General features: G+C 41.9%; 3 protein-coding genes across 4 annotated transcripts; 1 reads left to right on the forward strand and 2 right to left on the reverse strand.

Annotated features, from left to right (window-relative positions):
- Positions 1-551: 551 nt before the first annotated feature.
- Positions 552-9734, reverse strand: LOC307231651 (uncharacterized protein). Of its 2 annotated transcripts, XM_080002427.1 has the most exons (9): positions 9542-9734; positions 4790-6059; positions 4333-4426; positions 3870-4050; positions 3237-3251; positions 2904-2987; positions 2740-2810; positions 1861-1996; positions 552-1735 (listed from the first exon to the last, which is right to left on the reverse strand). In XM_080002427.1, exons 1-9 carry the CDS (start codon positions 9620-9622, stop codon positions 1712-1714), a joined length of 1956 nt encoding a protein of 651 aa, XP_079858553.1. In that variant the 5' UTR covers positions 9623-9734; the 3' UTR covers positions 552-1711. The 2 variants fall into 2 exon arrangements, with proteins under 2 accessions (XP_079858553.1, XP_079858554.1); XM_080002428.1 differs by lacking the exon at positions 3237-3251.
- A 204-nt stretch (positions 9735-9938) lies between these two features.
- slc35b4 (solute carrier family 35 member B4) lies at positions 9939-15712 on the reverse strand. The gene is made up of 10 exons (XM_080002403.1): positions 15519-15712; positions 14239-14352; positions 14042-14144; positions 13896-13945; positions 13650-13731; positions 13466-13526; positions 12442-12551; positions 11904-11979; positions 11343-11418; positions 9939-11091 (listed from the first exon to the last, which is right to left on the reverse strand). The coding sequence occupies exons 1-10, from the start codon at positions 15593-15595 to the stop codon at positions 10842-10844; spliced, it is 999 nt and encodes a 332-aa protein (XP_079858529.1). The 5' UTR covers positions 15596-15712; the 3' UTR covers positions 9939-10841.
- A 2777-nt stretch (positions 15713-18489) lies between these two features.
- golt1bb (golgi transport 1Bb) lies at positions 18490-22268 on the forward strand. The gene is made up of 5 exons (XM_080003022.1): positions 18490-18705; positions 19361-19452; positions 19634-19812; positions 19903-19984; positions 20695-22268. The coding sequence occupies exons 1-5, from the start codon at positions 18681-18683 to the stop codon at positions 20731-20733; spliced, it is 417 nt and encodes a 138-aa protein (XP_079859148.1). The 5' UTR covers positions 18490-18680; the 3' UTR covers positions 20734-22268.
- The last annotated feature ends 5676 nt before the right edge of the window (positions 22269-27944 follow it).

Genomic DNA, 27944 nt, shown 5'->3' on the forward strand with positions numbered 1-27944 from the left:
ATCAATATGATGAATCCACTGCGAAACCGATCCCAGCCAAGCACACCTGACCGAACTCAGGAGACAGGACATGGACAAGGTTTCTTCGTCTCCTCCCAGTTTCAAGCTGCAGGTTCCAGGGGTTCCCCAAACATGGGTCCGCGGCCCCCCAGGGGTCCGTGAAGGAACTCCCAAGGGGGTCTGCAGAAAATAATTATTTTCTTCATCGTGTTGATTCCTCCAAAATATATATAAACTCACCCTCACACTCACCCTAATTATGTTGTCGGGTTTTTGTCAACGATGATATATCGGTCTACATAATTTTTGCTCCCATGAAAATGTTAGGGAGCCCCTGGGATAAATGACTCCCAGATCAACTGCATCAAGTCTCCATCATGATGAGACTTGAATCGTTCCACCAAACATGGAGTGGGTCCCTTGACAGCAGCTCTCCTACATTTTACCTGCGAATGTGTCGCCAACATTTGTTAATAAAAACACATAGGAGATAATAAATATGGCTGCAGGCAGCAATGGGTGGGGTCCAGTTTAATCATGTTAGGTAAAATTTTCTGAGTTTCCATAATGCTGTGATGAGCATTTAAGTGTCATTACATTTAATGTTTTTGAAATAAATGGTGTACAAATAGACATGTTTACTTTAAACGAGGTAGCTAATATTTCGTGTTTTTTCACCAGTATTTCTCATGCTCACGTGTTCCACTAACCACCGTGCACTTACGTCGCTGAATAATTATCTTCTGTCGTTTAGTTTAAATGTCCCTCAAGAACGGTGGTTTACCAATTACGATCGTTCCTGGATCAGGCAATGTGGGCACAAAAGAAAGGGTCGGTTCCTGCAAAGGGTCTTAGATATTCCTGTGGTGCGAAGACGCCTTCTGTGACCATTTATAGTTTTCCGACTTTTATAAAACTCAGCACGAGTCACAGAGTTTCCTTGAAATGCAGCATCAGCTCAAGTTGTCAGTCTTGGCTTATGTCAGTGGCTGGACGCAAAAGTGTTCAGAGACAAACGTACGTTGAACGTATCTAACTTCTGATGTCACAAAGTGGCCAGCTCCTGAAACCAATCCAATCGCCTCAATGTTTGTCTACTTTCGGGAAAAATTTCAAGTTCTTCACACACACATTAATATGGAGTAAGTCGTAGTTTGTCCTTGATAAATTAGATACCCCTGCAAAAAAAAGTTATTCAAAAGGTTTTTAACCTTAATTTATGCATTTGGAATATAGCACCTTTTTTATTTGTAATTCATGCAGAAGTCTGGTACCTTTATCAGATAATATACCATTAAGGCACGGGTGCACATAAATTCATTGTCCCACTCAATGAACATACTTTTAAATAACATGTCACACAAAAAACCCCACATTTAAATCACACCAAATCAAAAACACATCAGACTGAAAGCCTCTGTGCATAGTGAACAGAAACAATGCTTCTGGATTCAGTTTTGCTGCCATAGAGACCAGTGGAGATGCAATTACTAGTGCAGAGGACAGTGACATTATATCAGACCACCCTCCCAAAAAATAAAAAATAAAAAAATATATTTTTTTCAAGATAGATGATGAGATGATGCAGCAGCTGTAGTGTCTCCGTGTCTGGTGTCATTGGTTTTTGGATTCTATAGTTTGACTTCAATCTCCCTTTGTTTGGTGTAACAGCAACTCCAACGGTGAAACACACAGTTGTCTTCTCACCATGTTAGCCTCCGGTGCTCAACTTATTCTGGCATAGAAAGGGGGGGAAAAAAAATGGTTGTTGTTAAGACGTGAACAGTAAGTGCTTATCAGTAGTTAAATGTTGTCATGGTCATCATGGTGGCGGAAGGGGTGCTGGAGATTCGGTCGCACCTGCTTGGCGGTGTTCACACACTGCATATAGGCAGAAGCGATTCCTGAGCAGGACAGAGTCTTTCCTGTGTTTTCCCTGTAACATTTCAGGATCTGGCTCTGCAGGTCACCACATACTGGCTTGATATCGAAACGCCTACAGGTGGAAAAAAACAAACAAAAAAAAAAACAAAAAAAAACAAAACATCTAAAAATATCATAACAACAGGCAACCAATCAACCTGTGCCGAGTCCTGTTTCCTGCCGTTTAAATTAACAGCCGGAGCTTTATTATAAAACGTTTTACTTACATAAGTAAACACTTACGTGTTTGTGTTCGCAAACAAACATCCTGTGCATAAGTACCAACAAGGCAATTTAATTTCCATTATGCATGTTTAAATGCACAGAATGAGAATAAGCTGAATAACCAGAATAAGAAGGTATTTATATGTTTATTGTACATTAATCTTTCTGCTCCATTGTATTTCATAAGATATTGTATAGGACCATATATTTAATTTTTGAACCATTTTATGACCTTTCTGACATTTTTTTCTGGTCTTTCATTTTACAAAATTTTCTATTGTTTTTTCTGTTATCTAAGGTTATATCTGTTGTTTATCCTTAGGTTTAGTGTATATTAGCAGATTTTTATTTTTGTAATTTATATAATTATATCATTTAAATCATTTAAGCTGTCATGTTTATTATTGTATGTTTTTAAAGCCTTTTTGTTTTTTCATATTTTTATTATATTGCCTTATTATTATTATTTTGTCTTACTGCGTTGGTGTGATCTGCTGGAACATTGCAATTTCCCCTCAGGGATTAATAAAGTATCTATCTATCTATCCATCTATCTGGTGTACTTGGCCAAAAGTGTGATTTGGTACTCACGCAAAACGGTTGTGCGCCTCCTCTTTGCCCTTCTGGAAATTTTCAGCACTGACTTTGTAGAACTGAGCAGTCTGCGTCAAAGGAGACAAACCACGACACACCAGTTTAGGAAAATCAAGAACATAAAACAGTGATTGGGAAAACCCGATTAAAATGTCACAGACCTTTGCTTCAAGTTTGGCGATTTGTTCCTTAAAGAGGATGTCCTGTTTCTTCAAGTCCTTCTCTCTCTCTTCCAGTTTCTGGGCCTGAAAAAAAAAAAAATAATAATACATTGACTAGATGGCAATTATATCAAGAGCTCAGAGGCCGAAAACTCAATAAAAAGTCTGGCTTCGTCTCACAAAATTCTATGGACCAATTTTAGGAATCAATGTGCCACAAAAACCCAGTTGGAGCGGAGTGGGTGGGGTCTCCAGAATCGTGAAACTCCATTATAGACAAAATGAAGGTTAATAATGAGTAAGCCATGCATGGAGGAGGCTCTCCTGTCTTACCTTCAGGTCATTCCACTGAAACAAGGCAACGGGACAAGAGAGCGAGAGAAAGAAAGAAAGAAAGAAAGAAAGAAAGAAAGAAAGAAAGAAAGGCGCAGTATGAAATTCTGAGAGAATTTCATCTCAATGGGTTGATGATGAAATCCTCATTAAAAAAAAAAACAGGTTTCCATTTTAGGACAGAGACGAGAAGGCGGATGCTCTGAAGCCTAGAACTCTACTACTCATACAAACCAGTCCACTAGGAAGCGGCGCCTAATTCTATTTCATCTTCTTATTATTTTCCTTTTTTTTTTTAGGCTGTTAACCTTTTTCTTTTAAATACCAGTGTAACGCACCAAACCAAACTAGAACAAATTCCTCGTGAATGTACCTGGCAGAATAAACTTATTCTGATGTCTAATGTGCAGTTAACATGCATAACAGAGAAAGTACAAAACAAAAGATTAACAACATTAACAGAATCTGAGTAATATGAATACCATACATAGCAAACCAAAACGACACTTCTTCCCTGCCAGAAAACAATTTTAACATCAGCTGCACGAACAAGTTATGCTCTTTGTAGAGAGGTGAAAGAAACCAAAAATAGACGCTGAAACTGACCATCTTTTTAAACCTTTGCAAACTTACATACAGCTGGGCCATGAGCCGCTCATCCTCGGTCTTCATGCGCTCGCTGGTGAACAGGTCTTTAAGGTTCTCCAAGTGCACCGCCCGCTCCGCCTCCAGGGTCCTCCGCACCTCGTCCTGAACCTGCACCCGGGCTGCCGCCTGGGCCTCCGCTCTGGCCTGAGCCCTCGCCTCCTCCAGCCTGAACACAAACACATGAAGACGGATGGATATGGACACAGACTCACAGATGAGGACGGATGTACATGCTCAGATATAATATAATCCAAATTTGGGGTCATTACAACACAATGGCGATACCTAACCTACTTCTGTGTCAGAAGAAGCACCTTGTCTTTAATATCTGAAATGTGTGTTTAAGTATTAGATTTTTGCATTGGAGATGCTCACTAAACCCCTATTGAAGCCTGATCTATCCATCCGTATAAATGCATCCCTAAATTGTTCGCTCCCATTTCCTTACTGTAGTTGCAGCTCTTGCTTCCTCTGGCTGATCTCCTGCTCCAGACTCTTCTGCAGTTCATCTTTGACCATCATCCTCAACTCCTCTACATCAACTTTGGAAATGAAAGACCAAAAGAAGGATGTCATACTTATTGCATTACCTGAATAGTGCATGATTTAACTGTGATATTTCAAAAATCCGGCTCCTGCTTTATGTAGTCCAAATATCCTAATATATGTTATCTTGCAATACTGCTATGCCTAATAAGACCTTAATCTAGTTATAATTTAGTTATAGTAGCCCCATGACTTTTTCCTTCATTAGTTCCTATTTTCTATTCATGCCCCGTCCCCATCTTTATGGTGTGTTTAGTGATGATCCAGCCACTAAACAGATTTGGATCATTTTAGCTGTAGCCTGAACTGTCTTCCAACACTACTATAAACATTTTGATAATGACAAAAGAAAAATTCACATGGTGCCGGTGGGGGAGGTAAGGCAACAGGAGCAGGGTCATCATCGACCGCAGGAAGAGGGGCCGCAGTCTCGGGTGGCTCTTCGACCGGACTGGCTTCAGCGGGCGGAGACGGAGCTACAGGCTCCACATGGGGTTCGAGTAGAGGAGCATCAGTGGGCATCAGCACAGAGACCTCCATGGACAGGGGGGGCTGGCGAGGCTCCTCCCACACGGCTTCGGCCGCAGGGGAGGGAGGGACGGCCTCTACGGGCTCAGCGGCAGGAGGGGCTGAGTTTGAGCCAGGTGTGGGCTCCGTGGGCGAAGGAGTGGGTGGAGAAGCACGTTCAAAGTGCATTTCAGAGACTGGAGACTGAGGTGGGATCGTCTCTGCTACAAGACTCAGAGGTTGATCCCGGACCGTCTCAGCCGGGGCAGCTTGCTCGACTGGCTCGGCTAACGTAGGTGAGATGGCAGCCTCAGCAGAGATGGACTCCACGGACTGAACTGGTTCCACATGCAGAGGAGTGGAAGGATGAAGAGATTCCACAGGAAGAAGAGGAACAACAGTGACGACAGGTTCAACGGGGGAAGCCACGGTAACAGGTTCGGCAAGATCTGGTGTAGTTACAGATTTAACAAGTGTAGGACTTGTCAGAGGTTCTGGCAGATAACTAACCAACAGGACCTCTGTCTCCACATCAGGCAGAACTACTGGTGGAGGAGGTGGCAGAGAGGAAGGCATGTCACCTGCCTGGGAAGGCGGAGGAACTACAGTCTCTGCAGGGACAGACACGGTGACCGGTTCCGCTGATGGGAGAACGGTTTCTATTTGTGGAGGCAGTTGAGAAGGTGCCTCGGAGTCAATGGCGGCAGGTAGGGTTGGGGCTGAGACAACAGGCTCCGTCAGGGGTGATTTTGGTTCCTCAGGGGAATGATGGGCTCCGGATTCCACCGTGGGAGGAGGAGAGTGGAACTTAACAGGTGGAGGGGGTGTGAACTTGACAGGTTGTGCAGTCGGATGGGATAAAGTCAGGTCCACCAATGGAGGTGATGATTCAGCGGCAGGTGGTGCTCTAGGTGCTGGTTCCTGGGCGGGTAGCGTGGAGATAAATGGAGCAATAGGAGTTTCCAAGAGTGGTAATGGGTTTTCGACAGAAGGTGCGGGTACTGGGATTGCCTCAGGCGGTACTTGTTGCGCAGAGTTTGAGGGAGTGTGTGTATCTGGGGAAGGCTGAGGAGAGACCACCTTCCGAGTCTCCTTCATCCGATGGATGACTTTATCAGAAAGCTGTCAAAACAAAATAGGTTTTCAGATGAATTATCTTATGTTAACAGCACGCACACACCTAGATATATTTAAGTGAGTAAACAATTGACGTTTTAAAATACAGTCCACGCATCCTCTTTCTCACACACACACACACACACACACACACACACACACACACACACACACACACACACACACACACACACACACACACACACACACACACACACACACACACACACACACACACACACACACACACACACACACACACACACAGTCTAGGCCAAGCATAGCCCTGTAATATGGCCTTGACAGACAAAGCATAGGGCTGCAGACAGCTTCCAAATGAACAACAACAAAATATAAATAATAAATAATATTCATTTCACTGTGTTAATCTCATGGATCAGGGAATACACTTTGGGTAGGTTAGTACTAGTTTAGATTTTTGTTCAGGATCATGGGATATACTGTAAATACAATAATGGCAGTGGACATTTCTACAGTACATGTTCAGGGGTTAAAGCAATGTTATTCTGTACAGAGCACTCCAGATATGGAAGGACTTCTGTGTCAAAATTTACTATTTATTTAATAGAATAAATATAAATGGAAAAATATTAATAAATACTACAAAGCACATACTTGCATAAGATTTGAACGCAAAAAAAACCCAATATATTATTTATTTGTGGATGGAAAGGTGCATATACACTACTCACAAAAAGTTAGGGATATTTGGCTTTCGGGTGAAATTTATGGAAAATGTAAAAAGTTTATGCTACAATGATATTATATCATGAAAGTAGGGCATTTAAGTAGAAGCGTGCAATGGTAATTTCCTCATCTCAAACAATTTATTGAAACAAAAGCCAACAACAGTGGTGGGTTTACCACAACAAAAAATGTCAATGTCTCAATAACTTGTCATGTGCCCTTGAGCATCAATTACAATTACAGGTTCACAAGTCGACTTATTGTCTGCTGAGGCCTGGCACCCCACTCTTCTTGAAGGGCGGCCCTCAGGTCAATGAGGTTCTGGGGTACAGAGTTATGAGCCTCTACACGGCGACTCAGCTGATCCCATAGGTTTTCTATGGGATTCAGGTCTGGAGAAAGTGCAGGCCACTCCATTTGAGGTGCCCCAGTCTCCAGCAGCCGTTCCCTAATGGTGCGACCTCGATGAGCTGGAGCCTTGTCATCCATAAAGATGAAATGAGGCCTGTGTTGTTCATGCAGGGGCACAATGACCGTTCATCTGTCAGTTCAGTTGAGTTGAGCTCTCAGTCAGTCGCGAGTGAATCCCCCTTCACAAACCTCACTACACTATCACAGAGCCTGTAGAAGCTGTTTTTTCTGGAACATCGCACTCAAACGACTTAAACAAAAACTGTGGATTGATATAAAAGTTGTACAAAATGCACAACGAGAACATTTCAATGGGGAATTATAAATAAGGGGACTCATAAATATATTTTTATATGTGTGAATCGAACACTGCTCTCCATGCGCCCCGATCACCGTGTATCTTTCCTCTAAATAAAACAACTAAAAACAGTGTGGGGACGGGCACGGGGGAATGAGGCATGACTCGTTTAGTCTACTTCTTTCTGCACATTGCGCATGGAGAGGGGGTGTTCGTGGAGAGAGTCCCAGAGAAAGTGTCCCCATTATGCACGGTTTTGTTTAATACGATCTTGTTTTGTTCTATAAGCAGATGTTAAATAAAATAACCTACATCTAAAGATAAAGCACACAGTTCTGCCGCGCTGATTGCAGGCACCCCACCCCTATCAGCCGCCCTATCTTGTCTATCCCTCCAATATTCACATTGAACAGCTGAAACCGATGAGACTGACAAAATTCTGAGTCGGGTACATGGACTCCACAAGACCTCTGAAGGTGTCCTGTGGTATCTGGCACCAAGACGTAAGCAGTAGATCCTTTAAATCCTGAAAGTTGCGAGGTGGGGCCCCCATGGATCGGGCTTGTTGTCCCAGCACATCCAACAGATGCTCCATCGGGCTAAGATCCGGGGAATTTGGAGGCCAAGTCAACACCTTGAACTCTTTGTCATGTTCCGCAAACCATTCTTGAACAATTTTAGCAGTGTGGAAGGGTGCATTATCCTGCTGAAAGAGAGCATCAAGGAATACCGTTGCCTTAAAGGAGTGTACTTGGTCTATAACAATTTTTAGGTAGGTGGTACATGTCAAAGTAACATCCAAATGAATGCCAGGACCCAAAGTTTCCAAGCAGGTCAGGAGGCGGAGTGGGTCGTCTAGTAAGCGGAAGGCTGCCGGTTCAATCCCCGGCTCCTCCTGGAATGGTGCTGATATGTCCTTGAGCAACACTTAACCCCCTAACTTCTCCCCGGGCGCCTCTATATGGCAGCCCAATGCTCCCACATACGTCGGCTAGGATGGGTAAATGCAGAGAAAATTGCTAATTTCCCTGTTGTGGGACTAATAAGGGTATATAAAAATTTAAATAAAAAAATTGCCCTGAGCATCACACTGCCTCTGCTGGCTTACCTTCTTCCCATAGTGCATCCTGGTGCCACCTCTTTCCGAGATTAAAGACACGCATGCACACAGCCATCCACATGATGTAGAAGAAAGCATGAATGGAATATTATATTCATATTGCATAATTTATAATTCCCAATGGTATTTTCTCAAGCCCCATGTGATCAAAAGTAGCCCAACTGGGCGGAAAACCGCCCAATCTGGCGACGCAGATGGGTACGCTTCACGGAGGCCGCCATGTTGGGCCACGATGTTTCTTCTGCAGTAACCCAGAACGGACAAACCGAACAGTAGCCGTTTCTCAATACCAAGTACGCGAAGTCCGGACTTGTGGACTAGGTAGTTCAGACTTGGCAAGTACGACTCAGGAGTACAGACTCCCGGAGACGGGAGGACGCAGGACGGTCATTCTGCGAAATGCATTCTGGGATACTTGGCTGCCCCAAGTCCACACAAGTCACCACCGATGCATCCTCCATAAAATGGGCAGAGCAAGTCCACATCCAGGCATTTGGACTGGACTTGGCTTGATGCGTACTTTGAATTGGAACAGTACTTGGGCTGCAACTGATGACGTTTTACAAGTCCACAAGAACACAAGTACAGACAAGAACGCACTTTGAGAAAGGGCCATTGGCTCTAGAGAGCGCCTTTCGCAGTTTTCGCGAGCCATCGCAGCCACCGTCTCTTCTGGAAGAGGCCGGTATGTTGCACCGCCATAGGGTGGGGCATTCAGTTGGTTGCAATCTGCAACCTCACCGCTAGATGCCACTAAACCCTACACACTGCACCTTTAAAATATGAACACAGCTTTGTGCATTGTAACATTAATTCACCGTTTTAAATTCCTATTAACATTGATTTTCGTACATATATTGAAGAAATGTGACAACATACCTCGCATAGCTTGAGCACTAAAACGCGGATTATAAAGAGCATATCATCACCAAAGTTGTTCAGTAAACTTACCCTGATGCCCTTCACAAAACTCACTCTGCCGCCGTCTCCATCCTCTTCATAAGACATGTGGCTAGGGCTGTTCCCCCCCATTTGTAAACGCGACAACAATAAAAAAATATATATCCCAAAGGTAGAAAACTATCAGATTTTACTTTTTGCAACGTGGGTCTTGTGCAGCGCGTCCACCGTGTTTTGTTAGGAGCCCCACTCCCACTCAGCTGCTGGAAAGTCCTTCCCGCTTCCGTGTTGGGAGTAAGGCCTGTTCCTATTGGAGGAGAGGAAAGGGCGTTGTACAACACGTCGCCTGATTGGCCGCTACCGCCAAGCCCTTGAGCTGGCGAACGAACATTGTGTTCCCAATAAAAACAACAAAAAAAAGAAAGCCTTTCGTTTGATTAACTTCTGTCAAGTGAACCAAATGTAATTTATTAACATTACATTTATTACGGCAAAATCTTTCTACATAAAAGGAAAACAGTGAAAAAAGAAACCTCCACTTTTTTTTTTCCAGATATTACTGCCTTTTTTTCAAAATGTTTTGCATTCCCCGAACAAACTGGCTATGAAACTGATTAACATTAATAAAAAAAGCACCATATCTTTCTTGAATGTACTCAGCTGTTCTGTTTATCTACCTTGATGCGTTATGCTTCTTATATGGAATAAACAGAATGTCCCAGACATCCTCAAAAGCCTATAACCGATCTATATTCCAGAGGCCGACCAAGATATTTCCATTACTACAATAAGTTAAAATAATCAGACGTGTTGGTTTTTTTTTTCCATTCTCAGAAAATCCACAATTATTATCATGTCGTTATAATGTCAGGGTTCGATTATTGTTTGCATGTTGTATTGGCACAACAAGAACACACTCACCGCTTTATCAGTGTCGGTTAATGTCAACACATTTATCCTTTTGTATTTTAAAAAGTATTTTTGATTGAATACTTTGATGATAGTCATTGCAATGCCCGTGTATACAGTATCGTGTATGTAACGTCACATTTGTGTCAACTGCCGAGTCACAAAATCTGATCTAAAATACGAAACCTAGGATACAAAACCAACTAAAGAACGGATGTAAGATAATCGAGGGGTTTCATGTTTGCAGATGGAGTGCTGGTGAGGTATATTCAAAGACATTCTGACAACAAACTGCGGTGCATATTGGACAATAAAGCACAGACAAAAAGGACAACAACATTGTGATAATACAAAAATATAAATTGTCCCCCTATTCAAGAAGAGAAAAACAAAAGAAAAAGCCTAACAGTCTTTTGAAACTGACTTAAGTCCTTTTCGCGCGTCACTGTGCCTTCTTCTCTTTTCGGTCGGGTCCAGAAAGCGCCGCTCTGACGCTGGTCCACACCTCCGTGTAGAGCAGAGTTCCCAGGAACACCACGCCCGTGCCCACCCAGTGCCACGTGGTGAAGGGGTTTTGAAAGTACAAGATGGAGATGATGAGGCTGAGGAACTTTCTCAGCGTCACCACCAGAGTCACCGTCAGCGAGGTGCATTCCGTCGTCAGGATGAACACACCACGAATGCACACGTATCTGAGACGACTGGTTAAGGTCAACGAGTGAACTTAAAAAAATAAATAAAAACACACGGGTCAAAAAATAGCCTGAAAAATACTTTGAAATCCTATTAATCCTATATTTGGATTTACTGTCATTCTGTTGTTTATGTAGGAGAAGAAAGTCACGGAATGCAAGGTTGAAAGCGAGGGCGCCCAGATAACAGGCCGAAACAAATATACAGAGCGAGGGTGAGACAAGAGGACACACATTTCGTGGAAGGATACTGTGTGATAACGTTCAGCAGGAGGTAGATCCACATGATCGGCACAGCGAGACCAGTCCCAGGTACGACCACGGGAGCTAGAGAATGGAAGTCATATTTATGTCCGGTCTGCAAACTTACTCAAAACAACACCCTGCGTCCACGTCCACACACACACACACACACACACACACACACACACACACACACACACACACACACACACACACACACACACACACACACACACACACACACACACACACACACACACACACACACACACACACACACACACACACACACCCTTTCGCTATTCTATCGTAAATAGAAAGGCTTAGATTAAGTCCTGCCGAAACACTTACAAAAGTTGTGGCCAGTGCATCAGGGGGAATAAATGTGGTAATGGTTCTGATCCATTAAGAGCAAACAATAACAGCATGTGACAAACCCATTTTCTATATTCAAATATTATATACATTAAAAAAAATATATATAATAATCAAATATAAATCAATATTTTATATAAATAATAAATATAAAATATATACACATTTCAAAGTGCATCAATGGATCGACTCACTGCTCTGGTTGAAGTATAGATAGTGTTTGTAGATGTCTGTTGAGAGAAGCAGGAACCCCGGCAAAGGCAGGAAATGCTGTGAAAATACATTTTGGAATGGTACACTGTTTGAGTGTTTGGAGACATCAGCGTAACACAGCATGCAGAAAACAGGACCAGGTGTTATTATGCAGACATTATATTCGGGCTCAGTCCAAATATTCTGTATGGATGAAGGTATTTATAGCCAAATATTTTGGTACTTTGTTATTTCTAGACCTTGTCACACCCCAATTTCAGTGGTTGTGTATGATTTTAAATAAGTTAGTGTTTGAGATATATATTTTAGATTACATTTTGCTATTACACGCTGATTGCATTTTATACATTAAGATACGAGACAGAAGATTCCATAGCAAACGACTCATTAAAAATCTGTCATTTGTGAAGTCTTGTGTTCTTTACTAGAAACCATATTTCCAGGCGGCAGAAACTTCAACTTCTGCGGGAAGGAATATTTTAGATTTGAACAACATGTCAGAGGAAAAAGGTCACTCACATTATAAAAAAGTGCCTCCTTTGAGTGTTTGCCGTACTGCTTGTACAACGTCTCCTGGAAAATACCCATCCTCGCAGACATCAGCAGGGCAAATGTTAACATGGCAATACCTGCGGAAACAAGCAGACACAGAAAGCAATTACATATGAAAATGCCTGGTCTTGGTTCTCAGCCAATCTAAGTAAACTAATTATCAGTGGGGGACCGAGGCGGGACGGTAAACACTGGCTTTGGGACACATTCGCTGTTTCCCTTTTGACTTGCTTTGTCATTGCCGTTCGTTAGCAGTTACTGTATTTCCAGTGCCATTTTCATTTAACATATTTGGCTCACTGTATATTAGGACAGTTCTTCACATGTGTGATGGACGCTCCCACGCCCACAGTTTGTTTTAACCGGTCTTATATTTTCCCTATGTTTGTTAGAATTTATCTTTTTTATACACTACATTCCTAATGCACATACAAAGTTAAAACACATAATAATGACATAGGTTTTGTTTCAGATTACATACAAATTTTATTCCTGGGATTTATGTTTGTCACCCCTGCTGGAGAGGACAAGAACTCCACAGCTGTTTAATAATATTTAGAGTTAAATCTTTTTTTTTTTTCCTGATATGTCTTTCACCCCTCTTGTGTCTTTTTGGTTTGACCATGTCCCCTATCTATGTTCCCTACGGTTTCATTTGGTCAGGTTGGTTTGATGCGTCTAGCTGTCTTTATGTTAACCCCTGTTTAAGTTCCCTTCGTCTAATTTTTAGTTGTATCATACTTTAGTTAATTGTAAATGTTTCCCCCTGCACTTGTGTTCGAACCATCCTAAATAGATTTTTTTTTTGGTCGATTAATCCAAATTTTTGCCTCATTCTACCCGCGACTCCTGCTTCTAAGGCCTCTGTCCCTCACAGCATGCAAAATCAAGGGTGTAATGGGGGCGTTAGGGATGCAGGTATCTCTGAATACAAAGCAAAGTCTGGAGAAATTATTCACACAGTTAATCGTCATGAGATTGAAAGACTCACCGACAAGCCAATGCATGAAGGCATAGGCGCTTTGCTCTTCTGAATGTTCATTTGCTGAATTCTGTAAAGACAGATTTAAAAGAACAATAGTTTGAAACAGACAATAAAATATTGGGACATAAATCACTGTTACTGTATTGATGGAAAGGGCAACCGTTTCATACACTATGAGTGAAAGGCTCACCACTTGTCTGGCAGACATTATAGTGCAGATGAAGATTCCAGCTGAAACCAGCACTATGGACAAGTATTTACTTACTGAATACCTGTGAGGAGAGAGGATTGTGCTTTGATACAAATTTTGACAGTTTGTGGCATGACCTTACAGCCAAAAGGTGCATGCAACACACAGAATATAACATTTTAGCCAAACTATATCTTTAAAAAGCAATGAATGTTGAGAATTTCAAGATTAAGGAAGCAGGAATACCTTTTCTTCAGAATAATTATTCCCAAGATCATGTTAGCGATTAATGATCCCTATAAACATAGGCACACTATATGTTAGTCAACCACAGACATTAGGGGTCGATATCTATAAGTTTGACCGGTTAGAACTTTGATAAATGTACTTACAGATCTGAAGATCATGTGCAGCGGCATTGCAATGTTAAAATTCAGGGCATAGTTGTTGATCACACTGACTGTGAAGAACATGGTCACCATGATCACATAATTCCTGGGAAATATGGAATAAATTAGATTGATATGAGTGCCTAGTTTGCATTTCACCCAAAGCAGAATAATGTAATTCCATCATTGAATTTTAATACCTAATGGGGATGGCTGGTTTCTTCCTCCCAAAGTTCGCTTGAAAGATAAACCCTTCCAGTGCAATGAAAGAAAACTGAGCGAAGGTCACGATGTTGCCACATCCTGGAAAATCTCTAAAGCACAAGATGAGAGAAAGTTGACATCTATTAGATAGATAGATAGATAGATAGATTATTCATACATCCTTTTTCCTTGGATTACATTTTCAATAAGTTATGTTTCCATGAAATACTAAAAACATTGTGGTATTTCTGTGAGTAATTACTATTACATGGCACCGTTTTTCTGACGCCTCGCTGGATATTGAACGCATCACTCAGTCGCACATTTCAGTGGATTCGACTCAACATGGTCACAAGTTTTTGTGGACTACTTTTTTTTCTTCGTATTTTTCATTAATGCTGCTGGGTAATGGGGACCAAAAAGATAAAATATCAATCCAACAGATTTACAGGCATCTACCAGGTAAGAAAGTACATAAATACACATGTAAATCGGTAGTTTGTAATGTCGAAATCTACACTGCACACGGTCCAATGGACATTCTGAACCAGAACCTGCACATTTATAGTAAATAGTATGATGACGCCATAAAGCGTCTTACTGTAAATCTCATCTCGTTCATTTTTGTTGTATGAATAGTGGCATGTCAGTGAAGACCAGCTGAATGTTTCAGATCAAAGCTGTTCAGTTATTCACTAATATCTGCTCCGTATGTGGATGAATTTGGATGAAATTTAAACAACTAGATCCTTGTGACAAAGCGGTTTAAACGACACCTCAATCGATTCGCCGCTTCTGCCATTGTTGTGTTGCAGATACTTTAACTCGGGCTGGACATATTTCGGCGTGAAATGCATTGGACCGCGTCTGTGGTATCGATCGAATTCGCTCGGTCTTTCACTAATATCTGCTCCGTATGTGGATCGATTTGGATGAAACTTTTAACCACGAGGTCTTTGTGACATACTGCTTCAAACAAGACGCGAACCGTGTTCGTAGCTTCTGCCGTTCTTCGGTTTCAAATCGTTTTTTGATTCCATAACTCAAGAGAATGTTTCCACAATGTCAGTAGGTATAAGAATTTAAACAAAGAAAAGAGAAGAAAATTGGCAACATGCAGAAATTCACATTAACCCTCTGTGCCAACAACTCACGCTCTGTCGAAATGATTATTACAAAGCGTTATTAGTGGAGGTCACCCCTCAGCGTTCCCTTGTTGTCAACCTTCAAACCGTGAAACAGAACAGAACGTAGTGCTCTCCGTCTGGTGACTGACCTTACAAGCAGCTCCAGAAGAACCACATTGCTGCAGCACCCACAGAAAACAAGGAGTATAGCAAAGGCGGTAGCCATGATCCCCGGTCAGATCTTTGCATGAAGCGCGTTTACCCCTGACGTGTATAGTCTTGAATAAATAAATAACAACAATAAAAAAAAAAAGCAACTGCGTACGCGAGATATTTAAGCAGCGCTGCGATCACAAACGCATCTATTATTGCCGGCCACGTCGGTGTCTGCGGCTCCCATGGTCGAGGCGTTTCTTCCGGGCGACGTCACGGGGCTGGCGACGGGAACGCGCACGCCGCTCCGGTCGCAAATGTCCGCGCGCGTTCATGTTCCAAGCGTGGGACGCAGACGACAGTGCCGCGGGGGGTGCGTCGCGCGTGTCCCAGGTCTCGTTCGTGGAGACCGATCGGCTTCTGTTTTACACGCACCCGCAACGATTCAAAAACGATTTGGGAATCTGAATCTGATGCCTCAGTTGACTAATTTGCGAATTTAAGACATGGAAGGCCTAGAGCTTGCACACACTGTATAGGATTATAATTTTATAATCCTAACATATAATTTTATGATCCTAATTTATCATTTGTTATGCCGTTTTATTCCATGTGGTTTGAATGTAAAGTGTCTTTGAGCACTGAGAGAGCGCTGCATAAGAAAAAGTATTATTGCTATTTATTATTATTATTATTATTATTATTATTATTATCATTATCATTATTATATATATTTAAAAAAAATATTAGGGGTCCAGCCCCTCGACCAGCCCTGTGTTGCTGTTTTGTATTGTATTGTTGATTATTATTATTATTATTATTATTATTATTATTATTATTATTATTATTATTATTCTTGGCATTTTTTGGGCTAAAAGTGTCTGACCCATGACAACACGGCAGCCACGGACACAGTTCGGAATCAGAATCAGAATCATCTGTGTTGCAAAGTACGTTTACACGTACAAGGATGTTTTTCGTTGTGGTGGGTGCATTCAGGAAACATGAATGTAAAACACAACAATAGGAAAACAATCGAAATATATAAGAATATGTAAAATAAAGCTTTAAAAAAAAAAAATCTGAACAGTTTGTGCAGGAATGTGCAAATGTTCAGAGTATGAAGTATAACAATATGTGCAATGTGCACAGATAATAGTCCAGAAGAATGAATAATGTGCGTTAATGTAACGCATTGACACATCCATTCAACTCAAGACGTATGGGTCTGTGTAGTGTCTACACTACATGGGAGGGGTCAATTTCAGAGGGGGTCCCGGGCCTTGGGGGTCCTGACGAGGCCAGTTGCCGACGGATAGAAACTGTTCTTGTGGTGAGAGGTTGTGGCCTTGTTGGACCGGAGCCTCCTGCCAGAGGGAAGTGTTAAGTAATAAATGTATTAATGTAAGTGCTATTCATTTTATTTTGTGTTGCATTCAGTTTGTGTATTTTTGATTATTAAATGTTAAATGTCAAGTAAAAAGATATCCTATGTACAGAGTCCTTACTGTTATAGCTGGCTGGCTGCGAAGCGTCGTGACACTTATTCTGTCTGGCTGCCAAAAGCGCCGCCGCGTTTTTAGCTCGTGGCTATAAACGCCGCAACGCTTTTGCCGCCAATAGCCAGTGGCTGCTTCACGGCCACGGCCACAGCCACGTTGGTCGCAGTGGAGTCAACGGTCGTTATAACAACCTACAATTATCATCATACAATGATAATCATAATCGTATGTGAGGAAACGACCCCAGGACCTCTTGGTTGAGGGGCACCTTCACTAGCACTCATACAGATGCCCCTGTATCACATACAGTGATACTTCCACCTTTATCAAACTAAGAGACGCTATAACGGTAAGAACTCTGTACATAGGATGTTTTAATACCTGACACTCAAAGAATAGGCTTCGTAGTATAGTCAAAAATGCACAAGCTGAATACAACACACAATACAATTAAAGGCTTTGATTAATACTAAGTAAATAAAAACAAAAATCACGTCCACAATTTCTGTCAAACTGTACTTCAATATAAAAAGTAGATAAGAATAAAGTAAAGACATTGTACTTTTTTTAGGAAACGTCACTGTGTCTGAAATAAGGTAATATAAAATAAAAGAAGCATTTACCAGGACAACTAATTTACTGTATAGTTATTGTATACTTGTCAATGCTGACCTCACCAGGGGTCCTCACTGAGGCACTCACTGAGGCACTCACTGGGACACACACATAGGCCCCATTACCTTACTGCTCTGTATGTAGCATGTCACTGTTCTGGGTTACTGCATACGTAACTGTTCGGTGTTACTGTATTGCTGTGTCGTACTGTTGTATACCGTAATGTATATCTCCACACACACAACCTCATTCATACCTTATTCACATGCCACTTTAATGCACATATCTGTATATACATAATAGCCTATCCCATATACTTAAGTCTATTCCCTTTATTATAGTTTGTACCCCCACCCTGTATTACTTTGTGGAGTTATTTTATTTTATTTTATTTATTCTGTGTTTTTCTATTTACTTACTGCATCACGTTTTAGGAATCAGTTAATTAGTCAAGTAGAAATGAGGTAGCCACTGTGTTCAGTCTGGAACATATTGTGCGTAATCACCGGGTGCATTGCATTGACATTTCACTACCTATATGTATGAAAGCATGTGTATGTATGTGACGAATAATCCTCTCGAGTCTTGAATCCTGAACTTATATGAAAGTACAGTCGAATGTGGCGACAGCGTGGCAGGGGATTTGAAGAAAACCTGAAGTTGGCGGTTAGGCGCCATCGTGGGCGCAAAAACCGCCACGGCAGAAGAAGAAAAACGAACGAAAGCAGGCGAAGAAGAAGAAGGACATCGCCAGCGTCGACGGCAACAACGTGACGCCATCACGTCAGCGTGCGTGCATGTGTGCGTGGATCCGGAAGACGTGGCTCGAGCCCTCCTGCCGGGTCCCGATGCTAACAACTGATGCTAACGACTGATGCTAACAACTGACGCTAACAACTGATGCTAACAACTGACGCTAACAACTGACGCTAACAACTGACGCTAACGACTGATGCTACCGACTGTTTACCTCACAGGACGCAAAGTAGCCGCTGCAGTTGAGAAGGTTCTGTGCGGCGTGTCGCTTGTACCGCGGCCAAAATGATTTCTCTCACAGATTCACAGAGTAAGACCCATTTTTATTTTCCTGTGTGTGTGTGTGTGTGTGTGAGAGAGTGTGTGTGAGAGAGAGAGAGGGTGTGTGTGTGTGTGTGTGTGTGTGTGTGTGTGTGTGTGTGTTTGTGTTTGAAACCTGATCCTAATGTTTGAGTCCTAATGCTGCTAACTTGTGGAGCCAATGTCACTGAGCAAACTGTTCAGTCTGAATGAATGAAGCTGGTTCTGTGAAAACAGCAGCGGGGGACTGGGGTCAGAGGGGGATTAGTTCAATGGGATTTGAATTGAGTGGGCTGCTATAATGTTTTATGATCAAAAGTTATATATATGTATGGATTTATTTTTCCACCCTACTACTTTTATTCCATGCAAACGTGCAAAATGACCTGTTTTTGACAAAGCGTGAATTGTTGATAGGCAGGTTTATCGTTTATAGTCAGGGTTAGGTTTTGTATAATGTGATTTTTTTTTTTAATTATTATTATTGCTCATTGTTTTGATGTGAACTGCTGTAACTATCTATCATCTGTCTGTCTGTCTACCCATCGACCTGTCTGTCTATGCATCTGTCCATCTGTCTGTCTGTCTGTGGAATAAATCAGAATCAGGTACCATGTTAATATTAATACCAAATACCTCCTTCCCTTCTCTCTTTGACTCTGCAGAAATCGGGATGGGGCTGACGGGGTTCGGGGTGTTCTTCCTCTTCTTTGGCATGATGCTGTTTTTCGATAAAGCTCTTCTTGCCATTGGGAACGTGAGTCGAGCCCCGCGCTCCACGGAACTCTCACATTTTAATACTTCGACATGATTGTAATGGCGTTGATCTAGACCGGCTCGCTCCTCGCCGAAACAACGTAATCTAAGTCGGGAGCTGCGTCGATGGTCCTCGCTACTTTTTTTTTTTTTTTTTTTCCTTCTTTTGTCTTTTTGTGTAGATTCTCTTTGTCGCCGGCTTGGCGTTCGTCATCGGCCTGGAGAGAACCTTCAGATTCTTCTTCCAGAGGCATAAAGTAAAGGCCACAAGCTTCTTCCTTGGAGGTGTATTCGTGGTTCTGATTGGCTGGCCAATCATCGGGGTCGTCCTTGAGATTTATGGTTTTTTTCTGTTATTCAGGTCCGTTCCTCCGCTGATTTAAGGTCCACCTTCATTTCAACACAAACAACGTATAATTTGCCCAACTTACCTTGTTTTCTTCGCCCGCAGGGGATTCTTCCCAGTGGCCGTAGGGTTCATCAGGCGGGTGCCCGTACTCGGGTCATTGCTGAACTTACCAGGGATCAGCACTGTAAGTAGAACAACCACCAGTCACCGTGGTTACAGACTGTCCCCTCTGAGTGCGTGCGTCACACCTATCTCCACCGTGTTTATTCTCCGATCAATTATCAACACAGAACAAATGTGACAAGTGGCTTTCGGCGTCCTTGCACCAGACTTAAAGCCATCGCTGCCCTCACTGTTTTTGCCGTAGCTAATTGCTGCAAGTGGGAAAAAGATTGTTGTATAATACTCAAACGGGAGGGAAAGAGGTAGCATAGCAATGTACATTCATGAAAAGGAAATGATCCTTTTTCTCTCCTCTGAGCTTTGTAGTGACAAACACGGGTTGTTTCTTCAGAATAGTGTCCCTGTTGAACTGCAATGTGACAGTCGGAGCATCCCTATGCCGCTAGGGATTCTCAGGTTTTTGGTTTATGGGCAAAAACTTTGTGTAATTTGAAGCTGTTATTTAATATTGGATAGAGGGAACGGCCGTTCTGTTTTGTGTTTGTGCTCAAGGCATAGTTTTATCATTGCCAACTACATTAACAGCTATAATATTACAGGCACATTTTTAAACAGGTTTCTCCTTAAACACATTTTATCCTCCTCTATCCCTCCAAATTGTGCGTTGCAATTAAAAAAAAATTAAAATTAAAAAAATTAAAATTAAAAAAATTAAATATGGTTGGAAGAAGACCAGTTGGCATCTAACCTCATTTTGCTGTTTTCTTTCAGTTGGTGGACAAAGTCGGAGAGAGCAACAACATGGTATAACAATGACCCCTCTGTCAGGAGAGGATTTCTTATTTTCTTTCTTATTCGGATGGCTTCTCCTTGTGACTCGACCCTCTTGTGCCCAGTGCACAGAACAGAACCAAACTCTCGATCCACGGAGAGGAACAACGTCTTTCGTAGAACATCTGTCTGAATCATGGAGTTTCTGCTGTAAGGAAATGGGTTTTAAATCATTCTGCCGTTGGACGTTGTAACCCAGTGACTTTCGTTTGAAAGGGGACCTATTATGCTCCTTTTCACCAAGTCAATATGTGGTCTCTGAGGTCCCTAAAACATGTCTTTGAAGCTTTTTTTCTCTTTTTGCTGAAAATACCACTCAAATTATGCATTCTAGCCATTCCAACATGCCTTAAAACCCTGCCTGTTGCAGACGGTCTCTTTCAGTGGGTCGCCTCCCTCCTGAAGCCCCAGTCCTGTGAGCCAATGGGGTTTGAGCATGAGTAGTAGGGTGGCGTTGTATGAAATACGTAAACTTTCACTTATTTCACCTTACCAGTCCACCAAAAGTTGTTTCTGGACAAATCTGGGGCGAGAAATAAGCCATCCAGTTGCTGAATCTTCACTCATATTCGATCTACAAGGCCTAATTTCAAAGTTTGTTCCGACATTCGTAAGGCAAGGGCAATTTTTATTGGTTTTGTTTGGAGAAACGCGCAGTGGTTCGTGCGAAACACACAGCACACTTATTCTATATATACTAACATTTCCATCATCTGAAGTTTTGTCAGTACAGTTGACATGAATTCCTCCTCTTTTAAAAGATTTGTGCTGGTCTGTGCAGCCAACAGAGTTCCCATGCTTGGCTTTTAGCTTCGACCATGCTAGCGGGTCCTGTAGTTCTAAAGCTGTGGGTGGAGTTACTCAGATGGGGGGCGGTTCTGATTCTAGAGGAGGCAAATCTGAATGGCTTGTTGAATCCCACATTGTCTGAGACGGGGACCCCACAAAAACTGACTGCTGACACACAGTTTGTGTGTTAGCAGGCCCATCAGAGACCCAAATGTGTGTGCACAACCACTGAAAAAGTGAGTTTTTCATAATAGGTCCCCTTTAAAGGCTTTAAGCGAGCCTCCTTTGTTGTCATTTCTCTTCACCTGCATTTTGGGACCAACCACTGGATCGTTGTGAGCCCTGGAAAGTGGAAGCCGGATGGAGTTGCAACAGCCTCTCCTGTGGGTTGTGCGATCACTGAGGGACAACTGCATTCCTGGACAGTGTGTTACTGGAGAATTTACTTTTGTTTAATTTCTTTTTTCTTTTACAGTTAAAAACAAAACCACAGCTTGCGCGGCATCTGAACACGGCAAAAGTATCATGAGCTGTTGCAGGCAAAGCAAAATATTTAACAGACCTTAGACGTTTCTGCAGCTAAGACCTTTGCCAGCCTCAGCATTGCTTTCGTTTTTTCGAGAGTCCGCGTATTTAAATACGTTGAAAGGCGTGTCTGAGATATTTCGATCGATGTAACTTTTGTAAAGACATACTTGAAATAAAGACTGAATTTGTATTTGTAATTGGTTCCGCCTCCTGTTCTCTGATATCATGACGAGAGCGTAAATCCAACCGCTAGCTGAGCTCCTCAACTTTGAAACCAACCATGATGCAGCTGCAAATGACCTCCCTGTGAAAAAGGAACCCCGGCTTAGATTTGGTAACTGGTTTATCAGAAATGCTTGTCCTTTAACCATTCTGACTTAGACATGTGCGTTTTGAATTTAATACCATAACCCAGCAGTGCTTCAGCTCACCGATGGATTTCCTGACACTGTCTTGTAGAATTTTGTTTTGTGGAAGATCCTCCCCAACACACGACCCCGCCATGCCTGACAGTTGGCAGGAGGTTTTCTCCACACATGACAGCGACGCGTGTCACCCAAAGATGTTTAAAACGTATGAGTAGTCTGTTTTGAGAATGGTTTTCCAGGACTCTTCGTCATCCAGGTGCTTTTTTATTTTATTTTTTTGGCAAACTTGAGACTAGCGTTGTTGTTCTTGTCGCATGGGCAGTGGTCTCCGCCTTGCTGCTTTCAATTTGAAAATGAAAAAAGCCTTTTTAATTTGAGGGGGGGGGGGGGTTAAAAGTGTTTGCACAACATTGCACAGTAGGCCAACAATTAGGAGTTCTCAATGTGAGGTCCGGGGACACTTGAGGGGGGACCGTTGTCTCTGATTATAGCAAAGGTGTGGAAGTTTGGACTGAATTATGGCCAACAATACAAAATGTTTTGAATTGGGCTCCTAGAAGGGGCTGTGGCCCAATGCGTATCAGATCGAGGATCCTTGATATGGAAAGGGTTGAGAATCACGGGGCCTCCACTATGCTTCATTTCTTAATGGAATGTAAACAGAAAAACAACACAACTCCATCCTCTTCATGTTGCTGTACTTCAGATTTAGAACTCCTGCCTTTACAAACAAGAACATTTCCGCAGAGTCCTCCCCCACAGCCCGATGCCTCCAGGGTGTTTTCTAAAAAGCCACGTGGAACTTCTCAGAACACTTCGAACTCCGGCTGTCACCGCGGGGCAGCCCCCGGAGCCCATGAGGCGACGGGCGTGCCCACGCACCCGCCGACTCTGACGCGCTGTCACCGCGTCGCGTCGGCCCCCATTCATGAGGCGTTCACGTGTGGGGCCCCGTGAAAACTCATTAATGCCCGGACGCGGGGACCGTTCCCCGCTCATTAATGAAGGGCCCCCCCGTTTTAACCGACCGGGGTCAACGAGGAGTGACAGCTTCAGCAACACCTCCTTCCACATTACGCAGGAGGTGCGGCTAATTATAAGCCTCCTCATTCTCTATATTAAGGCCCGATGGGAGCAGGGTGAAGGCAGGGAACTAGCAGGGTGGAGACAGGGAACCACACCTAATTTCCACTGCGACGCAACAAACCGGACGGAGGAGATGAAAGTAAGTCCAAAGGTTTATCCCTGTTTTAATCACATTTTATCATCTGAACTTATTATACTCATAATTTAAACAACATTTGAAAAAATACAATAATAATAATTATTATGATGATGATGATTATTATTATTATTATTATTATTATTGTAATAATAACATTATAACAATAATAATAATGGAGATTTGAAATTATCATGTGATATTACTATATTATTATGATAATTATGATTATGATGATGATTATTATTATTGTCATTATTATTCTTCTTCTTCTTATTATTATTATTAATAATAATAATAATAATAATAATAATCATTATAATAATCATCATTTTTATTGCTGATGCTGTTAATTCAATGTTTTTTTTGCAGATTTTTAAGACTTCCAACCTGACTCTGACCATCACGGTGATTTTAGTGTCACTGGTTTCCCACTCGTGCAGCGCACAACATGTGAGCCAAAAAATAGAGATGCTACTTTCAAATAATTTAAAACTTCCACAATTTAGTGTAAAACACATTTAATTGCCCCTTTTCAGCGGAGAAACTGGACTCCTCAGGCGATGCTGTATCTAAAAGGCGCACGTAAGTAATGTAATATGTATTATTATTATTATTATTATTATTATTATTATTATTATTATCACGATTGTTATGATTGTTATTGTTGTTATTATTATTATTATGCACAAAATAGGTTATATTAACCAACCAAATATTTTTGGTCAGATAGCCTAAAAAGCTATATATAGGCCTATTTATCATATTTGTAACTGTAGGGGATACAGATCCAAAATGCTTGGGACTGTGGTTCTACTAATTTCCGAATACAATATAATATTATAATATATAATATTAATTTCTTACAGAAAGACAACGTCCAATAGTTCGCTCTGGCAGAGAGGATGTGGACACTTCAGGTGTGTAAAAGTATTTTTTTGTTCCTTTTTTCCCTCCTTCCTCTGTCGCAGTTCAGCTCCTAACTCACCCCAACATCTAAATACAGTATGTGGCAGGAGTAGAACTCAGACCAATTACTGAAGTAAAAGTAGAAATGTCAAAGACACCAAATTAGAAGTGAAAGTGCATTGTCAATTCTACTCAAGTTAAAGTATATAAGTACTTACTTATTGAATTTACTCACAATTATTCCATGTAAAAACACTTGTAATGAGCAATGGCCTGTAAAACTCTATAAAGTGCCTCTATAAACCATTTTTTTGCTGCAGATGAGTGCTCATGAATATCCTGATTATAATTTACAAAAATAAAAAGTAGTGGTGGTGTAATTTTATATACATAACCAAGGTTATTCTCAATGTTTGTCATTTACCCTGAACAGTGACACGCAGTAGCGGTGCGAGTGGACTGGGTTTCATTGCGAATTTATCCAGTTTCCTGGATATCCTGCAAGCTTTGCAAAGAGGTAACACACACGCACACACCCACACGCACACGCCCACACGCACACACACACACACACACACACACACAGACACACACACACACACATAGCTCTACTTCAGTACATTCAGAAGAACTGACACATCTCATTTCTTTATCTTATTTTTAGATGGAGAGAATCCAGATTATGCAGATGAACCGTCATCACAATTTATTTATATGTGATTGTGAATTTCATTGTTCGCCTTTGTACATTATGTTGGATTTTAAACATGAATTGTGAAAATAAATATTATATTAATGTTAAACTTATTTTAATTGTCTTTGACTATTGTGTGATGCAATGTGTATAGAGGCCTGTGTCCAATTTATTTATGACGTTGAAAGCTTTAAGAGATTCAAGCGTTCAAAGGTTGCAGTAATAATTACATTTCAAAATAAATTCCTCATCATTTAATTTCAGTTTCTCACTCTGCATCAGGTCCAACCTAAAATAAAATCGGGTGCTGACAGTAGGGAATGGGAAGTTTGACGGTTGCTATGGGTCGCTATGGACTCTGCTCGCCATTTTTGGGGGGATCACTTCCATTCAATTGCATAGAGAAATAGATAAAATATACAAAATGTATAAAAATGGAGAAAGGAAGGGAGAAAAAGAACGGTCGAGGTTTCACACAAAGCGGTTGCAAGATGGGGGTTTTTTACCTAATGGGACCTCCAAGTCCTCTTTTAACCCAAAAATGCTGACCGACATTCACAGTCAGACGCCAGCAACGTGACGTCAGCTTCACGTTCTCTATCGGTAGCTGTTCCAACACCCAGAAGAAGTTTCAATCCAGATCCGGAAGGACACGCACCCATGTTGCATGTTGGGTTCTTACCGCCGAGTTGTTCCGTGGACGCCGTTCTGTCCAGATTTCTGCAGAGGTCGATAAATCCCGGGGTCAGAGGGTCAGAGTCCTGCCGCGTTGCAGGTGATTTCACTCATTAGTCGGAGAAAATCGACATGGTTGACCTAAAATCCACGAGTGGATTTTTACATTTTTTACATTTTTATTTTTACATCCCGGACCCGGATTTTCCACCTCTGCGTTGCAGCTCAGAGGGCTGTCTCTCCTGCTTCTCCTCTGTCTCCCTCTTGCACTGAATGTTCTATATGTGTGTTATGTATTATTGTCAAACTTCTAATGTGTTTTTCCCGGGTTCTGCCGGTGATTCCCAGATGTCATGATTGTGGGATGTAATTCCTCCACATTTTCGCCACAATTACCCACTGATGATCGGTCACCTCGGCCTAAATGTTTGCTGCTGTCAGTGCTTTACAATTTCTTGCAGTAAAAATAAAATAAAGGTAAGGATGACCCTGCAGTGACTGTCTTCCGTGAAGGAACTCCCTCGGTACTTCACACCAGCGAGACTTTGCCTCAGGCAACAATTAACCGATTCACCCCCACGGAATAATTAACACTGTTCAATGACGCCGGGGGAATCAAGGAGGAAAGGCCGCCCCCTTCACACTGATCTGAACTGACAGCTAAACTGCTTTGTGCAGGGTTACTTTACGGGTTGTTTGAGTAGTGGCGATCTGTAAGATCATAATATTGTTGACAAAAAATTCCCATATTCGATATTTATCCCATGGCTCTTTTAAAGAAACGGCCATTTAATGCATTTGTATTATGCATCTGCTCTTCCATGTGCTGTCTCCGTTGTTGGTGGCGGGATCCGCCGCAAGAAGGGAAAGGCAGCTGTGGTGAACTTGCTAAAGCACCGTAGCAAGTTCTGGTCAGTAAACTGTTGATATGGATGGAATATTTAGAAGAAAATAACAGCACCCCCCGATGAAAAAAATGTCCCAAACAACTGTAACGAGCAAGAAAAACAAACAACAATTCAATCGATCTGAACAAACAAAGTGAAGTCTGAAGCAGGAGGTAAACTTAAAAAGACCTAAAAAACAAAAGACGTAACGACCACCGGAGAACATGTCCCAGCACACAGCAGAATACTCTATAAGAACTCAATAAGAACTCTGCGCTGAAAGATGCTCGAACGCGATAGCGAGAGGAGGTGGGCGTGGTTTTGCTTTACATAACGATGAAAAAAAATAAAAAATAAAAAATAGTGAAATCAAACTCAACGTCATTCATTGATAGTACCTACATTACCTCAAATAGTGACAGGGGCTTTTATTTACCTCAGCTGCAGAGGGTACCAGGCTTTTATTGGAAGCAAGGCTTGTATATCTGGAAACCAAACCAAAACTTTGAATTTTAAATCAAACTGTTGTCTGGGCGCCGCACTCCTCAAAGTAAATATGTCTAAAATAAACTTGCATTTTATTTATTTTTTTGTCCGGAGACACTGGAACGGACACAGTGGTCTCCATTACGGAATCCACTGTCCTGATCCAAGGCGCAGGTGGAACGTCGGTTGGGTTGAAAATGTTTGTATCATACAAGTAGAAACTAACGAAAACAAATAGAACAAACACACACACTGACTCCGATTCAGCCATGTTTACCGTTTTTTATTTGAGTAGGGTTTATATTTGAGGAGATACGGTTTATATATTAAACATGCTCCGAATGTTGCGGCTCCGGAAAAAGAACAAAACTTGTTGTGACCCAGGAAAAGGAGGCGGTTAAATGACGCGGAAAGTGAGGTTGAAGTCCGTCCCCTGCCACGACGCAACGGCATTTGGACTAATCGCGACAAGGGGAGCTCTCAGAGCGAGAAAAAGATGAAAGGCAAAGGCTGCCTCAGGGGCTTGCGCTGAAGTAGACTTTTTTAAAGTGTACCCCCACCTTTAGAGCAAAGACGGGGGTAAAGCCAGATGTTGAATGGGAAATGTAATTAAACTTTGCAGATTTTAATGG

The sequence above is a fragment of the Zeus faber genome (genome assembly GCF_960531495.2).
Source record: "Zeus faber genome assembly, chromosome: 6".
Classification (NCBI taxonomy): domain Eukaryota; kingdom Metazoa; phylum Chordata; class Actinopteri; order Zeiformes; family Zeidae; genus Zeus; species Zeus faber.